This window comes from Talpa occidentalis, unplaced genomic scaffold, assembly GCF_014898055.3.
Source record: "Talpa occidentalis isolate TD23 unplaced genomic scaffold, MPIMG_talOcc4v2.1, whole genome shotgun sequence".
NCBI classification, from domain to species: Eukaryota; Metazoa; Chordata; class Mammalia; order Eulipotyphla; family Talpidae; genus Talpa; species Talpa occidentalis.
In genome coordinates, this window is record NW_026555331.1 from 11,481,605 (window position 1) to 11,506,698 (window position 25,094).

At 50.2% G+C, this 25,094-nt stretch overlaps 1 protein-coding gene and 2 long non-coding RNA genes across 3 annotated transcripts in view; 1 reads left to right on the forward strand and 2 right to left on the reverse strand.

The window, feature by feature from the left end:
• LOC119238026 (uncharacterized) overlaps positions 1 to 7,208 on the reverse strand; it is a 288,679-nt gene extending 281,471 nt beyond the window's left edge. The window contains exons 1-2 of the long non-coding RNA XR_008550557.1: positions 6,868 to 7,208; positions 5,280 to 5,443 (exon numbers count right to left, since the gene is read on the reverse strand). This is a non-coding gene — a long non-coding RNA (uncharacterized LOC119238026). The remainder of the gene's footprint in view (positions 1 to 5,279; positions 5,444 to 6,867) is intronic.
• Positions 7,209 to 10,711: 3,503 nt separating this feature from the next.
• Positions 10,712 to 13,095, forward strand: LOC119247159 (uncharacterized). The gene is made up of 3 exons (XR_005125733.2): positions 10,712 to 10,881; positions 11,723 to 11,845; positions 12,674 to 13,095. It is a non-coding gene; the product is annotated as an uncharacterized LOC119247159 (long non-coding RNA).
• Positions 13,096 to 17,417: 4,322 nt separating this feature from the next.
• MYC (MYC proto-oncogene, bHLH transcription factor) lies at positions 17,418 to 24,545 on the reverse strand. Its single transcript, XM_037501810.2, is given in 4 exon segments — positions 17,418 to 20,766; positions 21,890 to 22,327; positions 22,330 to 22,654; positions 24,349 to 24,545. Coding segments are annotated over 3 exon segments (1,317 nt in total). The 5' UTR covers positions 22,646 to 22,654; positions 24,349 to 24,545; the 3' UTR covers positions 17,418 to 20,203.
• Positions 24,546 to 25,094: the final 549 nt, after the last annotated feature.

The window sequence follows — 25,094 nt, forward strand, 5'->3', positions numbered from 1 at the left end:
ATGTTATTGAACTAAACATTTGCTCCTCTGTAACTGAGTTTCTTGTCAGCAAAGTGAGAGAACTACACTGGGTGCTCTCTAGAGATCTTTAAGACTCTACTGTGGTAGGGGGGGTGGTGGTCTATGGATTTATTTACCACTGAGCCTCAGCAATGTGTCAAAAGCTGCAAAGAAAGAGGTAAAGATATGACTTGACTTTATTTGTATTCATTCAGCAAATGTGGATTGAGCACTTGGCATTGAGATACACAGTGAAGCAAACAAACTTTTCTGCCTTTATGGCGCTAACATGTATGGAAGAAGGCAGACAACAAGGAAGGTAAATGCGTGAATTCTACTATATATTAGGAAGTGATGAATACTACAGAGAAAAATAAAGCAGAATAGTGGGTTGGCATGGTTAGAATCATGTCCCCCTAACATACCTACTAACTCATGCTGTGTCCGTATTTGGACACAGAGCCATTGTAGTAGGTCTAGAGGCATTTTTGGTTGTCAGATGGGTATGAGGAGTTCAGTGCCTTTGGTAGCAGAGGCCAGAGATGCTTCTAAACATCTTATGCTGTACAGGACCACCCTGTGCATTGTTTGATTCAGATGTCAATCATGCTGGGGTGGAGAAACCCTGCTTTAATCTATGACTGTGACATCAACTGGTAATGACCTTGGGAAAATGCAATCCTATCTCTGGGCCCCTTCAATGGGTCTTTCCAACCCCACCCCAACCAGTTGAACAGAGGCGAGTTCTGCTCTACAGCTGGCATCTCTGCAGCTGGGAACATCCCATGCCAAAACCACCTGTTTGACAGTGCATCAGGTTCACATCCTGTCTTATCACTAACATCCTCTTTCACACACTATAGACAAAGTATTTGGGGCCAAGCCATAGAGGACAGTTTGGAAAGACCCAACCACAAGACAAATGGGCTGTGTCTAAACAACGCCACATAGTGTTGTCTCTTTCTCGTGCTTTTCATGATTGACCAAGTAAGTGGATTATGAACTTGTAAAAGAGAAGCATGATTGTGAAATCAAAATACCAGGACAGACACACTCTTCATTATTCTTGTGAGATGAGAAAAGGCGACCCAAGTAAGTGCCATAAAGATCATCTGAAACTTAATCCTGAATCTCTGTTCCCTCTGTCTGAATCTAGATGACGTCCTGCCCACAATGGAAGGGCATTGTCTGATTCAGAGGTCATAGAAGGAAACAGCTTCCACCTGTAGCCGTTGGGACACTGACTCTTAGTACTGAGCCACCAACTTTGTGAGTAAACCCAAGAAGTTTGTGATACAACTCACGTGGAACAGAACCAAGAACCCCAGCCTACAGGCCCAACTGAGATCCCCGCTGATGACTAACACCAACCAACTCACCAGTCCTGCGAGAGTGCCATTTTGAAAGTGGATCCCCCAAACCACCTCAATGCGCACTGCATGGAGAAACGATAAGCTCTCCCTGCTGAGCGCAGTTACAGATAAATGAGCTAAATAAATGATGGTTGCCATTTTGAGGCATTTCCCTTTAGGTTGATTTATAATGTAGTGACATATCATAGAAACAAATGGGTAGGGCCAGGGATCTTTATTTTACAATTGGGAAGGCTGAATTTTGAACAATGGCAAAGCCAGAATTCCAACTCAGCTCTGTCTAGTTCCAAAATGTGTGTCCTTAACTTCTAAACACCACCGCCCACTGAGGATGAGATAGAATTGCTGTTACAAAGGAATGTAAATCTCCATTGGGAAAATGAGATCTAAGCTTCAAATATCCCCCCCAAAAAATAAATAAATTCTAGACTTAAATTGCCTGTGGACACAAAATATCAATTCAATTTTGGAAAGTTATCCAGTGGCAAAAGTCCAAAAGGACGTGTCATTTATAATTATAACAATATTGAAAGATCTCAAATTGTTCTGTAATTAGAAATAGTTGACAAAATATTATGTAGTCAGTAAAAAAGGTAGCTATGAGCATCGGGTGACAACTTACAAAATTGATTATAAAATCACATGAAATGACAATATGACAATACAAACAGCAGAGAGGAAAGTCATATTTCTTTAACTTTTCCTAAGCTCCTGGCACCCCATGTATTATTCTTTAATTTCTGCTTTATGAGAGATCTATGAGGAAGCATCATTATTCTCATTTTACAGATCAGGAAACTGAAACTCAGAGCATATAAAGTAACTTGCGCAAAATCAAATAAATAATGCACAGCTGAGGGCCTCCCTGGTGGAGGAAGGGGTTAAGCACAGCACTGTGAAGCAATCAGCAGCCTCCGCAGCATGAGTTCCATCCCCCGCCAGGGAGCTACATACATGGCGCGGCAGACCTCTTCTGACTTGTTCATTGCTCCCCTCAGCAGTGTGTTTCATTCTGTCCACCTTTTCTGTTCCCCACTCTCTCTGGTGAATCCTCTCACCCTCTGCACCTCTGGCCTGTACTCCAGTTCTTATATGCATAAATAAATAAATCTTAAAAAAAAAAATGCACAGCTGCGTCAAGGAGCAGACCCAAGGAGATGAGGGTGGGAATTAAGGATCTGCAGGTAGTAGATTGAGGCAGGATTGAGGGTAGTACTAGAGCATGGGAATAAGATTTTATGCGGTCAAATGATTATTTTTGCCACTGATTGCATTCACTATTTTTAGCAGAAGCAGACTTAACTTTCAAATTATGGTTTCCTTATGTTCATTTAAATCAGCAAGTGACTATTTAGCAGCTGTTGAGTCGGCACTGTGCCAAGCCCTTGGGGTACAGAGAAGAATACAGCACTGGTCCTGGCCTGAAAAAATTCCTGGTTATTTGAGTCTGGTACAGACTCTATTCATTCTTCATCGCCATGGATGCTCCAAAACATGGACGGGTAGGTAGACAGGTGGGTGTGGGCGATCAGTGAAAGTGAAGAAATTTCTGACGCAGTTTGAGAATTGATGGTGCATGAGAACAGACAGTTAAGTCCTGAGGTCCTGACTCCATGCTTTGTTCTACCTGTTACTTAGCTTTCTTCAAAGAAAAGGCTCTTAGAAGACCCAAGACTGAAATGAGAAGTCAAGTAAGCAAAAACATAGACATTGCTGTCAAGATGCTTTGGGGCCTCCCTAGTGGTATGGGGGTTAAAAACAGCACTATTGAGCTATCGCCAGCCACTGCAGCATGAGTTCGATCCCCAGCCAGGGAGCTACCCACGTGGTGCAGCAGACCTCTCCTGTCTCGCCTGCTGCTCCCCTCAGCAGTGAATTTCAGTAGATCTGCCTGTTCTGTTCCCCACTCGCTCTGGTGAGTCCTCTCATATCCCCTGTACCTCTGGCTTACACCCCAGTTTTGTATGCATAAATAAATGAATCTTTAAAAAAAAAGATGCTTCCTGGGGAAGAAAAGTGATAAAACCTCACATGCCCTTTCATTTGGACAGTATTCAATGGATTTTGGAAGATTCTTCATGATGAATTAAGTGGCCTCCAAAATGGCTGCCAGCGTTCTCTTCCTGCTTGTAGTCAGATCTCCATCTCATCCCCTCTATGTTGAACAGGGTTCACTGTGTCACTCAGTGGGGTACTATGGAATGGATGCGTGTGATTACTGAGGTTAAGTCAAGAACGAAACTGCAGCTGCTGCCTTGGTCTTTCTTGGTATACTCAATCCAGATCAAATCAGATGCCACATCATAAGGATACTCAGGGTCTCCTGCCACCACATCTTGTGGCCAGGAACGAAGGTTCATTTTTAACAGTCAACGGTAGTTAAACCTTCAGATGACTGGACTTATCACAGCAACTTCTTGAAAGGAGCGTCCTTGTGCTTTTGTGTTCTTGTCTCTGGATTTCCTTTGGGTACATTTCTGTAAGATCAATTGTTGGGCCAGGGTATATGCATTTTACTATTCCTTCATCAGCCGTAGGGAGAGATGTTGGATGGTGTTGGCCTCCTTTTATTGACCAGGAAACTGAGAATTAAGGAGCTTACATAACGTCCCCAAGTCACAGCTGGAACATGGCAAAGCTGGGACACCAACCCAAGGTTGGGATGTGAGGTCTCAGTGTTTTCCCTTCTCCTGCAGAAGTGTCAGGGTGAGGTACAGGGCATTTATTAGAAAACGCCTCAGGCCTCCCTGGTGGCACAAGGGGTTAAGATGCAAACTATGCATCTTAGTTTGCATCCGCAGCCTCTGCAGCACAAGTTCCATCCCCGGCTGGCCAGGGAGCAACCGACATGGCACAGCAGACCTCTCCTGTCTCGCCCGCTGCTCCCCTCAGCAATGTGTTTCAGTAGATCTGCCTGTTCTGCTCCCCACTCTGTCTCTGGTGAATCCTCTTGCCTTCTCACACCTCTGGCCTACACCTCAGTTCTTGTATGCATAAATAAATAAATCTTAAAAAAAAAAAAACCTCAAAGAAGAGCAAATGGATCTCCCCTTTGCTCGAGCTAGACAGGTGCTTCTTGTTTTCTCCTCTGAGCCTGGAGCTGGGGAAGGGGCACGGGGGAGGGTGCTGGCATTTCCTTTTTTCCCTTGAAAAGGAGCAGAAGGAGGCGTATTCTCAAGAACCAGAAGGTAGTGTGGAATCAACAGTTTGCTGGAAAGGGTGGGGATGACTAAAATTCCAATGTCAGGAATAGTGAAAGATGTTTTATGAAATCATACTCTGTGTAATTGTGATTCTTTCGTATTTTCCGATACTTCGGATCATATGAGCCACGAGGCCTGTCTGATTGCCTGTTGATTCTCTGGTGTTGAACAGGTAGAAAAAGATGGGCTTTCACTCCCAGGAGACTGAGACTCCGTCCAGGCTAGGACCAGGTCTCCGTGCAGTGCTAAGTGTGCTCATTTATACTCAAGGGAAAGAAAGCAGCTCTCCATTTTCCTCTATCCCCTTTTCATCCCTGTGACAGGCAGTGCGGTTTCATGGAAAGAATGTGGGATTTAGACACCGGAGTTATAACCCTCGTGTGGGTTTAGAATTGGGGGTCTCATCAAAATCCTGAGTTTTGGGCCTCTCTGGTGGTGCAAGGGGTTGAGTGCAGCTCTGTGAAGCTATCTGCAGCCTCTGCAGCTCAAGTTTGATCCCCTGCCAGCAGGGGAGCTACCCACATGGCGCGGCAGACCTCTCCTGCCTCGCCCGCTACCCCTCAGCCGTGTATTTCTGTCAGTCTGCCTGCTCTGTTCCCCACTCTGTTTCTGGTGAACCTCTCACCCCCACACCTCTGGCCTGTGCCCCAGCTCTTGTATGCATAAATAAATAATTCTTAAAGAAATGCTGAGTTTTACTTACCTCATCTGTAAAATGGGTGAATTAGCACTCAGCTCTCAGTTTCTCAGGGAGATTTCATAAAACCATGGGTGTGAAAAAACCTCCATGTGACAGGTTCAGTCTCCTTTCTTTTGTCTTTCCATTCCTGAAGGTGATCTTCATAACCTGACTGTATTCCATTTTACCTTAAAAAAAAAGGTAATTTGGGCCTCCCCGGTGGCGCAGCGGTTGAGCGCTGGGTTGCGAAGCTGCCCGCGGCCTCTGCGGCGCCGGTTGGATCCCCGGCTGCTCCCCGGCCACCGGAGGAGGGTCCCACATGGCGCGCAGACCTCTCCTGCCGCCCGCTGCTCCCCTCAGCAGTGTCCTTCGGTCCTTCTGCCTGCTCTGCTCCCCGCTCTGGCTCTGGTGAATTCTCTCACCCTCCCGCGCTTCTGACTGTACCCAGTGCTTGTATAAATTAAATAAATAAATAAATAAATAAATAATTAAAAAAAGAAATTAAAAAAAAGAAAAAAAGGTAATTTCCAAGGGTTCTTGGACCACCAACTGTTCCTAGACTTAAAAGAAATAAAGTAATCCTCCTCTGCATGTTCGAATATATGTAAATCTCCTAGAAGGGCATGTGGATGCGTGTGCAAGCACTCACACTTACTTGTACTCACACGGACTCATTCCACACACAAAGTAGCCACCAGCCAGAGTATCCCCCATCTTCTGCCCCAGTACCCAAGCCCTTCAGGCGGATCTGAGCAAATGACATGGGGGATCCCAGCTGGGAGTCAAACATACCATGTAAGTCCTAATTAAAATTACCCTCCAAGACAGCCTGTAAATTACAAGCTTGAGCACCAAGGATCAGAGAGTGTTGATCTGCAGCTGGCGCTGTGGGCTGGTAACAAATTGCCATGTTCGCCAGGCAGGAGCAGAGGGCTTGCCTGGACTCAGTGAGCCTGGCTGAGTAGAAACATGGTCACCCCTCTGCCGCCAGCTAGCAGGCTTGGGTCCAGAACGCCACACACTGCAGCTTTGTCTGGGGCTTGCTCAGGGTTTTCATGAGCTCTCCGCCAAGCCAGGCTTTTTGTGGAACCTGAGCTGAGCTACCTCGTCCTGCAGTATTTCTTAACATCAACATCGAATTTGGAAGAACACACTTAGACGAGCTCTGTTCTCTTCTGGGAAAACGATGTCAGAAAACGTGGTGAGAGGTCACATGGACCACCTCATCGGCCCCACCGACTGCTGTTGGCTCCTGCTTGTCACCCAGAGTGCACTGCAGGACAGGAGACCTGGGCATTCACCCAGAGTGCAATGCACAAGGGGCCCCATTTGCCAGGATGCTCTGCTTGGCTCTTGACATTCTTTTAATTTTATCTTATTATTTTTTATTGAGGTAATACTACATGGCTGTGTGTGTATTAGAAGTATAGAATCCCATAGGCCACCACCATGTCTTGAAATTCTTTATAATATTTGAACAAGGGGCCCCTTATTTTCCTTCTGCACTGGGCTCTGTGGATGATTTACCTGTTGACCCCTCTGGGCCTTTGCATATATTCTGTTCCCCCTGTGGAAAGCTTTTCCCACCTCACCTGCCCTTCTTTTTTCTCACCTTCTTTCCTTCCTTCTTCCTTCCTTTCCTTCCCCGTTGTCTTCTTTCTGTGAGTGAGCAGCAGGGCAATTTGTTACAGCCCTCTTGGGCTCTGCCTGTGCCAAGGGTTTCTAGGGTAGATGAGCCAGAACGGCCTCCGGTCTCATGGAATCTGGCTACAAATTGGTGAAGGAGGCAGGTGAACAAAACCACAAGGAAACAAAATTAATCAATGACAGCCATAGTCACGATGACGATGATGAAGGAATCATACAAAGTGCTAGAAAAAGAATCCCAAGTGTGGGGGAGGGGGGTGCCCTTTGGAGAGGGGGATCCAGTGTTCCACCCCAGTGTTCTCTTCCTTTGTGATCTTAGAAGAACGGGTCTTGAAGCCCCTTGAGCCCAGTCTGGACCTCACCGTCCATTTGCTGTTGAGCTGGCCACGGTAGTGGCAATGATAAGTGGACATGCCTTTCTCCCCTATGGAAGCATGACCTACAAGGACTGAGAGGGTGTCATGAGCGCTTTTGTCCCCCAAACCCTTGGTGGGTGCTTAATAGGTGCTGAGCAAGGCCAAGTGCTTTGTGACAACACCAGCGGTTCTCAAAGCAGGTGAGGAAATGGTGTGCAAGGGACATTTGACACTGCAGGCAATTTTCATTGTCATGAAGTGGGAGGGAGGGTGGCTGTCGGCATCTAGTGGGGTAGAAACCAGAGTCAGGCTTACCTCGCTTCACTGCCCGCTGCTTTATCACGACTCACGGATACTGTGCCCTTTACAGATGGAAGGTTAGTGCTCATTCAACCCTGCGTTGAATGAGTCTATCGGTTCGATTTTTCCAACAGTGTGTGTCTCTGTGTCATATTTGATTAAGGTGTGTATTGTTTTTTAAGACAAAATGCTGTTGCACACTTAAGAGACTACAGTATAGTGTAGACATAACTTTTAGATAGACGGAGGCGTTGAATTCATGTGACTGACTTTATTGTGACGATCGCTTTATGGCAGTGGCATGGAACCCAACCCAAAATATCTCCTTGCAGTGCCTGTTCTGCCAAGCACCCTACAGTACGCAGAACAGCCCCCAAACAGAGGGCTCTCCACCCCATTGCCGAGCATGCTGCACTCTCTATATCACACACAGTTGCGTGGAATAACCGGTATGATCCCAGCAGGCTCACACGAAAGAGCCCCTCAGAGTCAGCCGCGGCTGTTCTAGAAGGCATGGAAGTGTCTACCAGCCCTGGACTTCCACCTTCTCCTCTCCACTGTCATCCCACAAGCTCACGATGGTAAGAACCCCAGCAAGCCCCAGACGGCGGTGATTTCCTCTAATCCAGCCCTTTTGCCCCAGTTTCCTTCTGACCAAGGTTTCTCCTGATGCAGCAAAAATTCATTTCCTCAGCAGCAGATATTTCTGAGCTCACCGGGACACCCAGGAACATGATTGAGCAAGTTCAAGAGCAAATAGCTGCTGAAGGGGTTTTGAGTTGAGGAAGGAAGGAACTAAAACTTGCTAAGAGCACTTATGACAGCCAAGCACTTTTCCCAATATAAGCCACCACATCCAGCTTCAAGGGAAATATTATCGTGGCCCCCCCGCCCTGTTCTAAAAAGAAGAAACTGAGGGACGATCATTCTTACAGGGCCACACAGCTACTGACAGGTCAAACTGGGACTGAAACCCAGAGTTTTTTCTGCTATCTAGATAGATGGAGATATATAATTTTATATTAGCTATATTTTTATTATTTTCCTCCTTTATTTCAAAGTGGATTAAAGTACCTCACGGATATATAAGTCAGGGTAAGGAAAATAGGAAGGGAAAAAATGATAGAAAAAGAAAATGAAGCAAAGGACAAGGTTAGTACTAAAAATAAGTGCCATAAAGTCTTGTAGACTTGCTACAGATGGACAGTCAGATTAGACTGAGCTTCCTAGTGGCCAAGGCAGAGAGGGAATTAGCATCTATTTTTCTGTCCTGATGCTCCCAGAGCTTAAAATAAATATATTAAGAGCAGAGCTATCTTGACACTGAGAGAAATTCTTCCCATGGATTCTTTAAAAGTGGCGAGAGCCATTCACTTCCCAATTTTGTGACATCAAGTGATTGGGGGCAAATTTTGGTTTAGATGCAAATGTTGCTAATAAATCAAGTGTGCAAAATGGTAATGGTGTCTATTGATGAACTGAAGTTTGAGTTAAGTATCATTTGAGAGAACTTACAACTGTCAAAGAGATACTTTGTGTTGTATTCAGACAGAACAGGCCAGGGAATGCTGCAGCAACAACGCTAATATCTCCGTGAATTTCCACATCAAGAGGCCATTCCTTACTCAGAGTCTATGTCCCTCTTGGGTTTGCTGAGGCTTCTTCTCTGTGAGATGCTCAGGCAGGAGGCCAGAGCAGGAGGCCCCAACTCCACGATTCCAGGATTTCCAGAGAGGAAGATAGGAGCACAGTGACATGCGCTTGGGCTTTTAAAACTTATGCCCAGATGTGGCATATGTCACCTCCATTCACAGATCTTTGACCATAGATCCGTTGGCCCCACCCAACAGCATGGTGGCTGGCTTCTGCTGGCAGATGATGCAAAGGAGAACAAGAGGGTGCCCAAGAGGGAGCCACGGCCTCCAATGCTGTAGCCTCAGGAATGACCTCCCACCACCTCACTTTACTGTATTTGTTATAGGTGAGTCACTGGGTCCACCCCACACTCGGGAAGAGGAATCACACAAGGCCATAGATACTCAGGTGATGGGAGACCACTTTAGAGACTGCCAGTGGGGTTATGCCAGACAGACAATTGTCATATCCCACTTCTGCCACCACCCATTCTACCACCTTGGCATGGGAGCTGACCTGCTTAAGGTCCCTTCTTCCTGCAGGACAGTGGTAACAGGACGTCCATTGCGGGTAGATATCATTTACTCATCCATCACCCAATGGACGCGCCTGATCTTGGACTGATAAACACTCACTGAACTTCCAATTCTTGTTTGTTCTGTCTTCTCCTTTGACCCTGTGTAGGTCCTTTGATGTAGCAGAAGATGATCTCTCTCTCCAAACATTTTATTAGTGCAGCCGTAACAAGGCACAGTGAGCCCAAACACATTCTCAGTCAAAGAGTTAGTGCCACATACACATATAGCTTCCTTGGCGCCCCTGGTGGCCTAATGGTTAAGTTTCAGTGCTATCACCAATATGGTCTGGGCTCCGTCCCAGACCAGGTTGTGACCCACATGGCGCAGCAGACCTCTCCTGTAACGCCCGCTGCTCCCCTCAGCAGTGTGTTTCAGTAGATCTGCTGTTCTGCTCCCCACTCTGTCTCTGGTGAGTCCTCTCACCTCCTATACCTCTGGCCTACACCCAAGTTCTTCTACACAAAAAAAAAAAAAATGTTTAGATATATATATATATCTAAACTTTTACATATGTATATATAGAGAGCGCTTCCTTTTTTTGTAGTGTCGGCATTATCACTGGGAAGTGAAACAACTTTCTGCGGCAGCAGGTTAGGAAGGAAGGGATCCTTACCAAGTACATTCACAAAAAGGCGCAATCATGGATTCAGCTCCTTTCGTGCAGAATGCCCAGGACAGAGCTGTCAATTCTGTTCATGACCAAGAAGCAAACACTAGAACAAGAACTTGGTGTTATTTCCAAAATAGTTCATTCATGTCCTGTTGCGCACTGTTCTAAGTGACAGAAAAAGGGCTAAGCAAAGTTATTTCCAGACACGGAAGTTGTATAGTAGCTCTTAAACCTGCAATTTAGGTTTTGGGTTTTCCATTACCAATGAACGATACTGAAATTCTCTCAATTGCAGTTAAGTAATTCCGCTATTTCTTGTCGTAAAGAAATGGAGGAAGCTCGAGGACAAATGCCGCGGGCCACACCGAGCCTTCGGTGGAGGTTGGTGGTTCCAGCAGACTCTCAGCCACTCACCCGCCCAGTTTTCTAGTTTTCCCCGCTGGCCTCGATTTCTCACACATGAAGCAGGGTGCAATCCGACACGGACACTTCCTGTCAAGGTAAAAACCTCGGCGTTTCTCAGTTCTGCTTTTTTAAGGTTTCCTGGACTTTAGGGCATAGCATGCTCTGTCCGTTGCCATGGTTGTGGCCATGGTGTGGCTGCTGTGTTCCAAGAAAAACTCAGTTACCAGGGACCTCCTACCTGCCTCCCCATCATTAGCTTGTGATGTGCTCTAGGCGTCTAGTCCAAAGCAGAATCAGTCCCCTGAATCATCAGCGGCAGCGCCAGCCGAAGAGGGAGCTCACCCGGTGGCCCGACAATTTGGTTTGTAGGCACCTGGCAGGCTTTGGTGTTTTGGTGTGGGGCTGGGCACATGATCTTATCTTTGACAATCCCCCTTCCTTTTTTTGGGGGGGTAATTATTATGTAAAATGCTCCTCTTCTACCACTTCCAGGCAGCCTTTCCAACCCAACTGCCTCCCACAAATACATTATATGGGAATGTACATTTTCTTGGGGCCCCTGGAGATGGAGGGACTAGGAAAATGAGTGGGAAGGCATGTTTCACTTTTCTTATTAGGACATATTTATTTATTTAAAATCTCTATTTATTTTTGCATAGAAGAGCTGGGGTATAGGCCAGAGGTGGGGGGGTGGGGGGGCTTGAGAGAGGACTCACCAGAGACAGAGTGGGGAGCAGAACACGTGGATCTACTGAAATACACTGCTGAGGGGAGCAGCGGTAGAGTCAGGAGAGGTCTGCTGTGCCGTGTGGGTAGCTCCCTGGCCGGTGATCGAACTCATGCAGCAGTGGCTGGACATAGCTTGATAGCGCTGAGACTTAACCCCTGCGCCACCAGGGAGGCCCTACTTTTTGTATCTTTATTTTTTAAACACAGGATAAAAATTTTGAAGATGAAGCAATGACTCAGGTCTGGAAGCTCGGCCCAGGACTCCTCAAGCATCCTAGAGAACTTGTTGAGGTGCAGTTTCCCAAGCTCCACCCTAGACAGCCTGAGATGGTAGGTTTGGGGCCAGGCCCAGGTGTCACACCCCTCCCCCTCCTTGCCAGCCTAAGAACCATCAAAAGGCGGCTCCAGGCCTCAGAGCCAGATTCCTCTGGGGGGGAGAGGGGAGGAGGTAGGGAGGCTACACCCAGAGTGCACTGGTGTCTCCCAGGCCAACTCTCTGGGGCACCCCTCGGTGAGCAGGAGGTGCTGCGCAGAGGGTGTGCGAGGTGCAAAGAAGTAGGACTAAAGAGGTTCACTCAGGGAGGACACGAAGTTGACCCCATGGGGGGGGGGTGTTGGGTATGTGAGGCTGCCACTTTTCTCAGTAGTAAGGGAGCTCCATCCCCAGTCCCCAGTGCACCCAGCATGCTGAATCAAGCTGAATGGAAAGCAGCCAATATGAGCTTTTTGAAACTGTGATTAGTTTGCATTTGGGGGATTAAGGGAGTGCACCCAGAAGCCCAAAGCAGCTGTGGTGAGAAAAACTGATTCCAAGAGAATTTTTGATAAGGCTCTGCAAGCTGGCGCTCCCTCGTCCCCCTTGGGCAGCGGCCCCATCCCTCCCCCAGGGGTGTCAGAGGAGACTGGGAACGTGAGCCTCTGTGGGGCTGGGTCCTTCAGGAGAAGGATGAGGAGGACATCCTTTGTGTGGTGTGGAAGCAGTTTCCAAGGAATTCAGTTTCCCAGCTGCTCTTTCCTCAGCTCAGCCAGAGCGGAGGATGAGCTCTGGGGTCTGATGGACAGAGGCTGGGTTCCTTCCTGCCCTCCCGCTGCTCCCTACCTCTCCTCCCTCCCACGCCCCTTTCTTCCTCCTGACCCCTCTCCATCCCTGACTCTCAGCCCTCAGATTCTAAGAAGCAGTCACGTAGACAAGCTCCCTGGATTTAGCAGCAGCCTCCTCCAGATACATCCAACGCTAGGAAGTCAAGGCAAATGACGCCAACACGCCCCACCTTCTCCACAGCTGTCCCTTGAGGTCCAAGCCCTGTTTGCAAAATGGGGCCCGTGGCTCCCCAGGCCTGAGATTCTCAGGCTCCAGGAACTCCAGGAACTCCTCTGGAAGGCACACACCGGCCCCCCAAGGTCACGGATCTCCTCTTGGGCCCTCCCAGGCCTTTTTTTTCCCCCAGGCCCTAATTCTGACGCAGCCAGTTGTGTGGCTGGTGCTGGAGGCCTTGCTCTGGCCTGTGTGATGAGCGCATAAAGCGCCAGTGACAACACAGGTTTCGGGTTGGGTGCACTGCTTGCCATCTACTGACAACAGCCAGTTCATTTTGGTTTCAAGAATCAAACTGGTTTCTGAAATGCAAGAAAGAGGAAGATGCAGCCTGAACCGGCCTGACACTTCTGGAGAGCAAAATATCCAATGGGTGTGTGGTTTAGTGAGGATCATCCGCACGGTTAGAACTAAGAATTTAGTTCAGCTTCCTGGGGCTGCTGGTCTTGTACCCTGAAACCACAGAGTTGAGAAATACTTGGGAGACCAAAATGAACTTGAAGTGAAGAAAACAGATGCACCCAAGTGGAGCGGGAGCTCTGACTTCGGGGAGGCAGGCATGTAAGTATGTGCGCGAACACACACACACACACACACACACACACACACACACACGGTCCAGCCATTTTGTGACTGTGAAGAGGAAGGAAGGAGAAAGGAGATGAGGGTAGGTGGCAAGCGGGAAGAGAAAGCCATGCAAAAAGGGGAAGGAAGGGTCTTGGGAGTGGTGTGTAGGACAGAGAGACGTCCAGCCATTGGGAAACCGAGTTCATAGCTCCCTTCATTCCGGCCTGCCATGGTGAGCGGGTCCAACCAGCATGAGAAAGGACCTCCCACTGTGTGCACAGGCTGTTTGGGCAGTGAGAATGGGGTTGATGTACCACTGATCTAGCATTGGGGGTGCTACCCGGAAGCTGGGCTGACCATGTTCCCCAGAATTCATGTCCAAGAAGACCTCTAGAATGCGGCCTTCTTTGGAAATAGCATCTTTTTTTTTTTTTAATAAAGGCATGTTTTATTTATTTGTTTGTTTGTTTGTTTATACAAGCACTGGGTACAGTCAGAAGTGCAGGAGGGTGAGAGAATTCACCAGAGCCAGAGCGGGGAGCAGAGCAGGCGGAAGGACCAAAGTACACTGCTGAGGGGAGCAGCGGGCGGCAGGAGAGGTCTGCGCGCCATGTGGGACCCTCCTCCGGTGGCCGGGGAGCAGCCGGGGATCGAACCGGCGCTGCAGAGGCTGCGGGCAGCTTCGCAACCCAGCGCTCAACCGCTGCGCCACCGGGGAGGCCCTGGAAATAGCATCTTTGTAACAGTAATTAGTTGGAAAAAGGTCATACCAGGAGGGTGGGCCTGCAATCCAATGGCAGGTGTCCTTGGAGGAGGAAAGCAAACATGGAGGCGCACACAAATACAGGGGGACAGACGTGGCGAGCGGAGCAGCACAGCTCCAAGCCAAGGAGCACCAGGCCTGCCTACAGCCACCAGAAGCTGGGCAGCACGAGGAGGGTGTCTCCAGACCCTGCAGAGCAAGCACTGTCCTGCTGACACCTGTCAGAAGAAATTTCTGCTTTTATCAGTCACCCGCTTTGGGGGAATTTGTTATGGCAGCCTCAGTAAACTAATAGACCATCACAGGAGACAACCAGAACACAGATACTCCTCATTTTACAAATACCACATTAACAGAAACATGCCTGTCAGAACGGTGCTCCCTTTGGCGTCTTTGTTCTGTGGTAGCTGAGTTCTGGTTTCAGTTACTGTAGAGTGCGCACGCGCACACACACAAGGCCCTCACAGAGCAGAAAGATGAACTTCTGCTGTTTGTGACAACATGGATGGAACTGGACGGGGTTAGGCTCAGTGAAATACAAATCAGAAGGAGAAAGGCAAATACCAGGTAATTTCATTCATGTGTGGAATAGAAAAAACAAAGCAAAGGAACAGACTAAACTAAAGCCAACACTCCCTACAAATCTGACCCTAGAAAACAAACCCCAAAATCTGCAGAACTGAGGCTATCAGAAGGGAAGCGTGGGTTTGAAGTACGAATGGGGGGTGTCTAGATGGTCCAGTGGTCCCACGCGCCCCAGGCACCACTTTATTTCCTTCTCTCTCCCCCTGCACGTTGAAGGACCATCATCCCCTTAAAATGGCTCTTCATCCAGTCATTCATCAAAGAATTATTTAGTCACCATTGGGTGCGTGGCACTTATGTTGGCACTGAGAGAGGATTAAGGTGGGATTGAATAGGATTGAGGTGGGTCTAATCCTCAGGCATGATGATCAGTTTCCAGAAAGAACAAGGAGTGTTAGGACAGGCAATCCTTGTATCCTAAGGAATCCCACCCAGTGGTAGAGAATATTGGAAGGTGACAACGAAGGATGAAGAGCATGGTGTTTGGATGCGTGGGTGCTACGTCAGCCGTGTTTTGGGCAGAGGGACAAAGTGTCTGAAAAAGCCCACAGGGAATGGGCCTGGGGACCTGGGATTGGGCAGAAGCCGGTGTGGCAAGGAGCATGGAGGTACAGGTGGGCTTCACCTAGAGGGGAGCAGGCACCTTTTGAAGGGCTCTGGGGTAGAGGCATCCTCATGTTTGTGATAGAAAAGGACCACAGGCATGGCAGAGATGGTGAAGCCCTGGAGGGCTGGTGAAAACTTTTCCCTGGGCCCTATTTCTGTGATTCTAATTCAGAGACTGAGTTTGCATTTGTAACAAATTCATGGGTGATACTGATGCTACTGGCACAGGAATTACACTTTAGGAACTTCCAAGGATGGTGTTGCAGGAGGCCGGGGTGCTAGAAGAACGATTAGATGCTGTTCCAAGTGATGGACTGAGGGAAGGGAATGGAGGAGGAGAGGATTCTAGGTGGACCTGGTGCTGTCCCGCTGATGAGGAGAGGCCAAGAGGATGCCTCCATCTTGCTAAGTGCAAGGGACCGTTCATTCCCTTCCTATTCTGCCCCCCTTGGCTGCCTCTGACAGAAGGGCTTGCTTCCTGACATCGGTTACACCACTTCTCTTAACTTCCATCGAGCTGATGTTATCTTCTCCGCTGTTCCTCTTCTAGCATTTCCTATGCTCCGTCCTTGAATTCATTGTCTGCTGCCATTTGGAAGAGAGCATGTTCTCTCATTTTTCCCTGGGGGAGGAAGCTCCTGGACATCCCCTGGGTCCTACCACACACTATGCCCTCGCAAAGTGTTTGTGGAATACCGTCCAGCGTGATGGCAGGTTTCCTTTATTCTTTATTACTCCACAGGACTGGAGCCCTATCTATTTCATTTCTCTTGGCACCTCTTCTCATCCGCAGCACAGGGTGGGCACACAGTAGGTACTGAGCTGGTATTTATGAACAGATGCTCTCACCATATTTATGCTCTCACCATATTTCAGCTCTAGGAACACAGATTAATCTCTCAAATTTTCAGACTCCTCATGTGTCACGTGGGAATGAATACTAGATTTTACATCCTAAGAGTTGCTTTGGGGTTGAAGTAAGAGAATGTGTGTGAAGTGTGTAGCACATAGTAAACATTAACTATCATTCTTGTTTTTATTGCTGCTACTTGCGAGGCTTTGGGAGAGGTGCTGAATTTGTCTAAACTTCAGTGCTACCACATTCAAGTCTGCTCTCTCCAGCTGGGCTGTCGTGAGTGGAGGGTTTAGCAGCTGGTCACCTGTAATCAAAGTTGAGTTTCTTTCCTAAAACGCTCCCCTTCCCCAGCCCTGGAGAGCCCATACAGCACTGCCGTGTTTTATCCCCTTGATGGGATATAGGGGTGACAAAGGCAAGAAAGTGTTGGGGATTGTGCCTAAGCCCCTAGGCATTGTTTCAAAACAAAGAACATTCCTTTAACCTGGGAAGATCTGCATCCCATTAACACTTGCTTCCTCAACTGAGTCTTCCTAAAGAGCTTAGTGTAGGCTAATATTGAAAGAAAAAACATGAAAACAAATGGAAATCAACTCATAGTCATTTGGAATCACCTCAAATTAGTTGGACAAAGCAAACCTTCTTGGGTATCTCTCTAGATTTGGAATTACGCTCACTTCTCTCCTGAAGGACCTAGACTAGACACAGATCATTGCTACCTTTCTAGTGGTAGATCGTACTGAGTTTAAGTTTAATTTCTAAAACCAATCCCTCGTCTCATCCTATTTATTTTCTAATCTCCTCTTTTGAAACAAGCTTATAATGGTCTATAGCTTAACGGGGAAACTTTGCATCGCTCTCTAGCACATGGGTAGTGTTAGGAGACACCATTTACCACCTTCTAGCCTAAGGTTATTTATTGCTGGGTAGAAATGCTCCGGGGACCATACCTTGTGCGCTAAGAAATTATTGCTTACTGAGTCAGCATGGGCTGTTGCAAACAAACCACAGAACTCTCCCCCACCCCCCATGCAACTTTTTTGGGGGGGCCTTCTTCCCCAGCTTTGTGCCAGAGTTCGTCTTAAAGCCCAACGGAGAACTCTACTCGCTTACGGAAGCTGTGAGAAGCAGAAATATTAGACTGAGGTTGGGAGAACTGTGTTCATTGAAAAATTTGATTGCTTTCCTAATGTGGAGCTTCTTTGCTGTTTCCAAATGGCAGCAGAAAATAATACTTCCTTCCTCTTCATACATTCCATTCCTAAGCAAAACCACCGCAGACTTCCCCCCGGGAATCTCCATTCATTCCTGGACAGTGTTCTGGATAAAAGGCAGTCAGTATTAGTTAATCCTTCCTGTATTTTCCGGACCAAACTGTAAATCCCCTCTCTCCCCCTGCCCCTCCTTTCTAGTTCTGGATTGGTGTCATCTACAGAAGACATTGCTGCGTAACATAGAACTGGGCACTCCGAGTCCTAGGGTCAAGGCTGGGCTGACTTTCTGGAAGAAGCTGCCCTGTTTTCAGACTGTCCTCTGGCTCAGGGGATCTTGGAGGCGGTCGGAATGGCCCCCTTCCATCCCCACAGTGACACTCTGCTTCCCTCAGCTTCTCCTGATCACTTGGATGGGGCAGTTGTTTTCCTAGCAAGGAGCTGTCTTACTCTACAGGCTTGTCCAGACTTAGTGATTCAAGCTAATACCTTCTGGTTCCCAAATGAGTCACTCCAGGGCTGCACTCCAGCCACAAAGGGGCAAAGAGTGAAGTGTTTAAGATCACCCCCGCTTGCTTTTGTAACACTTTGAACTACTCAATTTATGTGGATTGTATCTCCCTTTGAATTTAGGATCTAGGGTGTGACAGCTTGAAGCTATTAGGGTGGGTCTTAGGACCCAAACTGAAGGATCAAGAAAAAGACTTTAAGGGCTTGAATACATTATTCCAGGGTCAGAGCAAAAGACAGTAATTATTTATTGATTTATGGGTGGTGGTGGTGGTGGCGGATTAAAATCCCAGAGTCCAGGGATCTGAAGATCTGAAGTTCTATTCTGTGGCCGAGACAATGAGATAATTAGAACAGAGATAGTAACTTCCACTTACCTATGTGGTCAGTGTTCTGTTTCTCTTTCGGGCCGTGGGTTTTCAAAGGCTTATAATTAATAATATCTACACTCAGAGATGCCTTTTCATGTCCTAATGAGAAGCATGTGTCAGGAGTGTCCGGGTGTTAAGAGGTTGGAAGGAAGGGGAGCAGGTAGTTTCCTAAAGAATGACTCATGACGAAAAGCAAGTGTGTTTGATTTTACGATGCGAACAGTAGCATTCCCAACTGGCTGCTTCCCAGGGGCGAGCGGTGAATCTCATCTAACAAATGGCTGAGGTGGGTGGGAATGAGCTGTGGGCTTCTCCATGGGAAAGGAGACATTTACAAGGAACAACAAACCAGAGAAACAAAACACACATGAAGGGAATTGATGGATGACCAGCCTAGATGCTAAAGCTGAAGGTCCAGAATCCACTGGATGGGACTCCTGTTGTCCTGGGCAGCCAGGTCAGGGGAAGGATGGGGGCCCGCGTTTGAGTTCAGGGTCTACTCCTTATTAGCAGAGGTCTTTGGGCACCCGGATGGGTCTTTCTGTGCCTCCATTTCCCCTTTTCTTATGTGGAAATCCCTGGTACCTCCTTCAGAGGGTTGCTATCGAGTTAAAATACCTGGCACCTTGGCAAAGTTTCTTAGTGTCGTTACTTGAGTCATTGTGTCAGACCCCAACTTCAAGCTGTCACTAGGAAAACTTTAGACAGGAAGGCCAAGGGTGTGAGTTAAACCACAGGAAGGCCAAGAGTGTGAGCTAAAGTGCTTTTTGAGAAGCAACGGCCTGGGAGCAGCTTACTCTGCTTCCTGAGAGCAGTTAAATAACTCCTCGGAACTGCTGCTCTTTTCCTTGCTTGTATCACAGTTAATCATGGGCCTCTCAGAGCTCCTTTGGGGCTTAGGAGGCAACCCTGTAAAGGGCCTGGGACCTAGTAGGAGCAGGCAAGCCTTCAGTTGGTCCCTATTTGACCCTCTGGCTTTTCGTGGCCAGAAACCCCCAGGTTCCACTGAGTGGGGAAGGCACGGGTTAAAACAAGAGTAGAGTTCCTCCTTCATCTCCCTCCCAACCCCCAGCCCTCCTTTGCCCTTTGTGGACTTAAGTGTTATCTTTCACTTCTGGCATCCCTCTTCCCTTACCTCTAACCTCACCAAGCCTTTCATTCTTTCAAGTATCAGCTCCAGCCCTTATCACCCAATCTCCAGGAAGTCTTCTAGCCCTGACAGCTTAAAGGCCTGAAAGCCCCACAGACCCATTTTAACAAAGCAAAGCCCTCACCCTTTCTTAAACAACTCTTCTCCCCATCTTTGTAAGCTCGTTCCCTCAAGGGCCAACTTCAGTTAATTTGTAATTGACGAGCAGAGAGTAAAAAGAAAAGAAAGCGAACACACGACTTTAAGATTTGGCTCCATGATATATTTGCCAGTTATTTTATTTTTTTCTAAAAACAATAGAAAAAAATCAACTTTATAAAGGAAAATGTACTTAAATAAAAAAAAAATCAAGGTTTATAATACAGGGTTTGAAATCTGGTATGCCTGCTATAAACGTTTTATTAAAGTTATTTACATTTAATGTCCATATTTACACAGGAAAACTTGGGTAAACTTTTAAGATTCTTCTTTAAAAACAATTCTTAAATACAAATCTGTTAAAGGAAAAAAATGGCAAGCATAAAAAGGTCTTTTATGCCCAAAGTCCCAGTTGAGGCAGTTTACATTAGATGGCTAAATCGTTCAGTCCACAGACTCAGCCACGGTTGTGAGGTTGCACTGACCGGCATGCATTTGACGACATCCATAGGTAATGGATTGCTGCACTCCTGTCAGAAGGAACCTTCCCCCCTAGTTTCCAACAGTATCAAGTCAAGTCGCGAGCTATTCCAGTTCCTCCCTCCAACAGGTCCATTCAGGCGCAACAGCTCTGGAGCTGCTCCAGTTTTTGTTTCAACTGTTCATGCCGCTTCCGTAAGGAGTCCCTTTCTGAAGCGAGCTTTTGCTCCTCTGTTTGCACTGACACGATGTAGGCCGTGGCTTTCTTAAGGATCACTACCTTGGGCGCCTTTTCGTTGTTTTCCAACTCGGGGATCTGGTCCCGCAGGGCAAAAAAGCTCCGTTTCAGCTCGTTCCTCCTCTGGCGTTCCAGGACGTTGTGTGTCCGCCTCTTGTCATTCTCCTCCGTGTCCGAGGACCTGGGGCTGGAGCATTTGCGGTTGTTGCTGATCTGTTTCAGGACTCTGCCACTGTCCAACTTTGCCCTCTTGGCGGCGGGGTAGTCCTTCCTGGTGGACGGGGGCGCTGCGTAATTGTGCTGATGGGTAGACACGTGGCATCTCTTAAGGACCAGCGGGCTGTGAGGGGGTCTGCTGTGGCCACCGCTGGAGGGTGACCCCGATTCTGACCTTTTGGCAGGGGGCTGCCTCTTTTCCACAGAAACAACATCAATTTCTTCCTCATCCTCTTGTTCTTCCTCTTTAGGAAAGGACATAGAAATCACCTGGTTAGCAAAGGTTTCCTTGAAAATCAATCAATGACCAGATTAAATTCACGCGATGCGCATGGAACTAAGGCTGAGTCTGTTGAAAGGCACCTGGCGCAAAGTTAGCTACACAAGAGAACTCACTAGCCTATCACCTCTGCTCTTCTCCCCATAAAGGCAGAGTTTCAGAAAGGAAGGAATGACAGCTGGATTTATGGCATAGACAAGAAAATTACAATTTAGCAGCGCACAACATTGATGCCAATTCTTACCTAAGACTTAATGAGGCTTTGGACACACCCAGGGTGAAGCACATTCCCAAGCACCTCCTATTTTTAAGGGACTTTACCCTTAAAACCTCCAGGTGTTGCAAAGGATCTCCCTATGATTTTGGCAACTCCCCATTTTACTGGAAGTGCAAAAAAGAAAAAAAAAAAAAAAAAGCAACTCTGGAGCTTTGCCAAAGGTCCTAGGAGGTGGAGGCAGGTATAAAAGAACTCCAGTTTTGGCAAGGGTTGGCTCCTAAGTGTTCAAAGTGGACTGACAAGATCCCAACTCCTCGTTCCCTCCACTCTTAAGGCACTTTCACTAGCTCAGGCATCAGCCGCCCTGCCAGGGTCTAGTTCCTTCTACATTTCTGAAGATCAGTACTCCCTTCAATTCCGGCAACTTTTCAGAAGCTAAGAGAGGAGTGAAGCCATTCATTCACTCTTCAAGAGATCCACAATCTGTCATCCTCATTCACACCCCTCTCTACCCCCCCCCCCCACTGCCAGGACAATTAAAATGCTTAGGAAAGGTAAGAGGGAGAGGATTGAATTGCAAGATAAGCCAGAAGATTAAAAAACCAAATGAAATTCCTAAGGGGCGGGAGGGCACCGAGTAGTTGGCCACCAGGGCGGGTCTTAGGGGAAGGGCCTGGAGAGGACCGTGTTCCAGGGAAGCCAGGCACCCAGATCCCCTGGCTCTGCCTTTTCTCTTTCCACGTATAAGAGAGAGAGAGAAAAAAAAGGGGCAGGTCCATGGAGTTGGCCGCCCAGGAGGACAGGACAGGACAGGAAAGACACCCAGCCTCCCCCCTCGGCCTGGCCCGGGGGTGCCCAGTGCCCGGCTTACCAGAGTCGCTGCTGGTGGTGGGCGGCGTCTCCTCGTGCAGCGCCAGCGGCTGGGGGCTGGCTCTGGGGGAGGACTCGGCCGAGGACAGCAGAGAGTCCGAACACGGGGAGAAGGCGGTGGAGTCGGGCGAGGCGCAGGGCTTGGGCGAGCTGCTGTCGTTGAGCGGGTAGGGGAAGACCACCGAGGGGTCGATGCACTCCGCGGCGGCGGCGCTCATGTCCTGCAGGTACAGGCTGGAGGTGGAGCAGCCGCCGTGGGCGCGGGCGGGGCTCGGGGCGCCGCTGTCTTTGCGCGCAGCCTGGTAGGAGACCAGCTTTTCGGACACCAGCTTGGCGGCGGCCGAGAAGCCGCTCCACATGCAGTCCTGGATGATGATGTTCTTGATGAAGGTCTCGTCGTCCGGGTCGCAGATGAAGCTCTGGTTCACCATGTCCCCCCGAGCAGCTCGGTGACCATCTCCAGCTGGTCGGCGGTGGAGAAGCCACCGCCCCCGTCATCGTCGCCCCGGGGGGAGAAAGAGGCGACCGCCGCGAAGTACGAGGGCGAGCAGAGCCCGGAGCGGCGGCTCGGGGACAGCGGCGGGGTGGGCAGCAGCTCGAATTTCTTCCAGATGTCCTCGCTGGGCGCGGGCGGCTGCAGCTCGCTCTGCTGCTGCTGCTGGTAGAAGTTCTCTTCCTCATCGCAGTAGAAATACGGCTGCACCGAGTCGTAGTCGAGGTCATAGTTCCTGTTGGCAAAGCTGACGTTGAGGGGCATCGCGGCAGCCTGCAGACAGGGGCGCACAAAGGGCAGGGCGGTGTTGAGTCGAGGGGCGCTCGGCGGGTGCGTAAAAAAGCCCCGCGCTGCGCCCAGGGCGCTCCGCGCTCGGGCACCACTCCCCGGCCGGCGCCGGCCCCCGCGGGGGCCTCCCGGGAACAGCCGCTCGGGAAGGGCGCTCTTTGCGCCGCCCCCCGATTTCCCCGCGCGGATCTCTCCGGCCCGGACCTGCTGCGCCCGCAGGGCGCGCGCCCTCGGAGCTCCGCGGCCCCGAGCCCCGAGCCCGCAGCCCCGGAGTCCAGCGCGCGGCGGCCGCCGAGCAATCGGAGGCGGCTCTGGCCTCGCCAAGAGGCCGGGAGGCGGCTGCTGGGAATACAGCCTGCCGAGCGCCGAGAGCCAAAGTTTTGCGCCACCTGAAGGAGAGCAGCGGCGCCGCGGCCCCCCTCCCTTGCGGGGGCCCCTCCGCGCCGCGCCCGCGCCCCCTCGAGCCCTCGCCGGCTCCCCGCCCGCCCGCGCCGCCGCCCTCCGGCTCCCCACCCCCGCCCCCGCGCGCCCCCCCGCTTCCTTCACCGGCTTTTTTTCCCTTCACCGGCTTTTTTCTCCTTCCCCGCGCCGGCTGGGGTGGCAATCTCAGCCGCGGGGCTTCCACTTCCCCCCACAAATAAAGGGGGGGTGTTAAAAAATAACAGGGGCGCCTCCTTTCAACACCCACTGCGGAGACGCCGCTGCGCCCAGATCCCAGCGAGAATCCGCGCCGGTGCCCGGGCGCCTGCCCCTCAAGGGCCGGGGGCGGCAGCTGTTCTGGGGGAGCCCCGATCCCTGCTCCTCCGCATCTCAGGGGCGCGGGGGCACCCGCGGGGGGACAGCAGAGGCGCCGGGGAGCACAGACTGCGCGCGGAGATTTATCTTCCTTCCCCCCCGATTCAAGGGTCGGAGCAAAATCCGGCACATCCCGCCCGGCTTGCCCTGCCCTACCCCCCTCCGCGAGCCGCCTCCACACCGAGCCCTCACACCTCCGGAGAGCCAGATCTTTAATTTTATTATTCTTTTAAAGAGCCTAAATGCCAACTTCTTAAAAGGAGCTGGGGGCGACCTGGAAACGCCGCGGGGACTGGCAGGCGGGCGCGCCGCGGAGTCTGTCTCCGGCTGTCAGAAATGCGCAGAGCCGAAATTTAAATGCCCTTTGCGAGGCTGGGTAAAGTCAGCGGCTGCGGAGCCCTCCTGCTCGCACACGCAGGGTGGCATTTTCACTCCCAGGAACTCGGCCCGCCAAGGGCTTTCTGCCCACCTTGAAGCGCAGCCACGGTCCCCTCGCCACGCTCACCCCCAAAGCAAAAAGCAAGAAATGCAATAAAGCGACCGCACAGCTGGCCGGGGTCAGCGCCCACGGATAGGGGCAAAAAAAAAAAAAAAATCCCTAAAGACTCGTTAAAAAATACAACAACAAAAAACCACACACGCACACCCCAAAAGGCTCCCCGCTTTCCCCTTCCCCCTCCCCACGGCGTCTTGTCAAGTCGCCCAGCCCCGGATCCAGCTCGGGTTCACCCCGACCCTACCCCGACCGACTCCAACTCTTCTGGGGAAAAGTGTCAATAGCTCAGAAAGGGGCGAGAGGCAGCCCGAGCCGGGGCGTGGGACCCAACGCAAAATTCAAGGGCTCGAGAAAATAATGGCACGCAAAATAAGATCGGGGTGCTTACCGGCTTGGGGACGATCCGCAGGGAATCCAGCGCCCGCAAAGCGGCGAGGCGCGCCCTTCAGCAGCGGGGAAAAGTGTCTCCGAATAGAAGAATGACTGGTCCTCGGCGCCCGACTGTAAGTTCCAGCGGAAAGTGCCCGCCCGCCGCGGTGGGCAAAGTTTCTCGCGGGCGGTGGGGGCGGCGCGCCGCCGGCGGGGGTCCGCGGGGCGCTGGGGTGGGGGCGGCCGGATCCCGGGCGAAGCCTCCCGCCCGCTCGGATGTCCCCGCTCGGGGTCCCCGAGCGCGTCTCCACCAGCCCGGCAGGCGCTGCTCCTCCAGCCGCGCGGGCCCTCGCGCTCCTTTCGCTGCGTCTTGTTGGAATTACTACAGCGAGGCAAATTGTGAGCACACAACCCCGACTCTTTATAATATTTATGCAAATCCTCCTCCCCCCGCCTTGTTCTTTTTCCCGCCAAGCCTCAGCCCAGCCCAGCCCGGCCCCTCGCCGAGGCGAGAGAGCTGGAGGCGGCCGGCGGCCCTGAGCGCAGCGGCTGGAGCGGCGGCCGCGAGGAGCGAGTCCGGGGGTCCTCCCGCGCGCAGACCCTCCCCTATAAAGGGCGGGTGGGCGGGGATACTTGGAGAGGCTCTTTTTTTCTGTCTCCCCCGCCCTTTCTTTGGGAAATGGAGGAGTGCCGGTGGGGAGGCGGGACTGGAGGAGGCGGCCCTGCAGGAGGAGGGTCAGTTTTCGCTGCGTCTCTCTCGCTCCA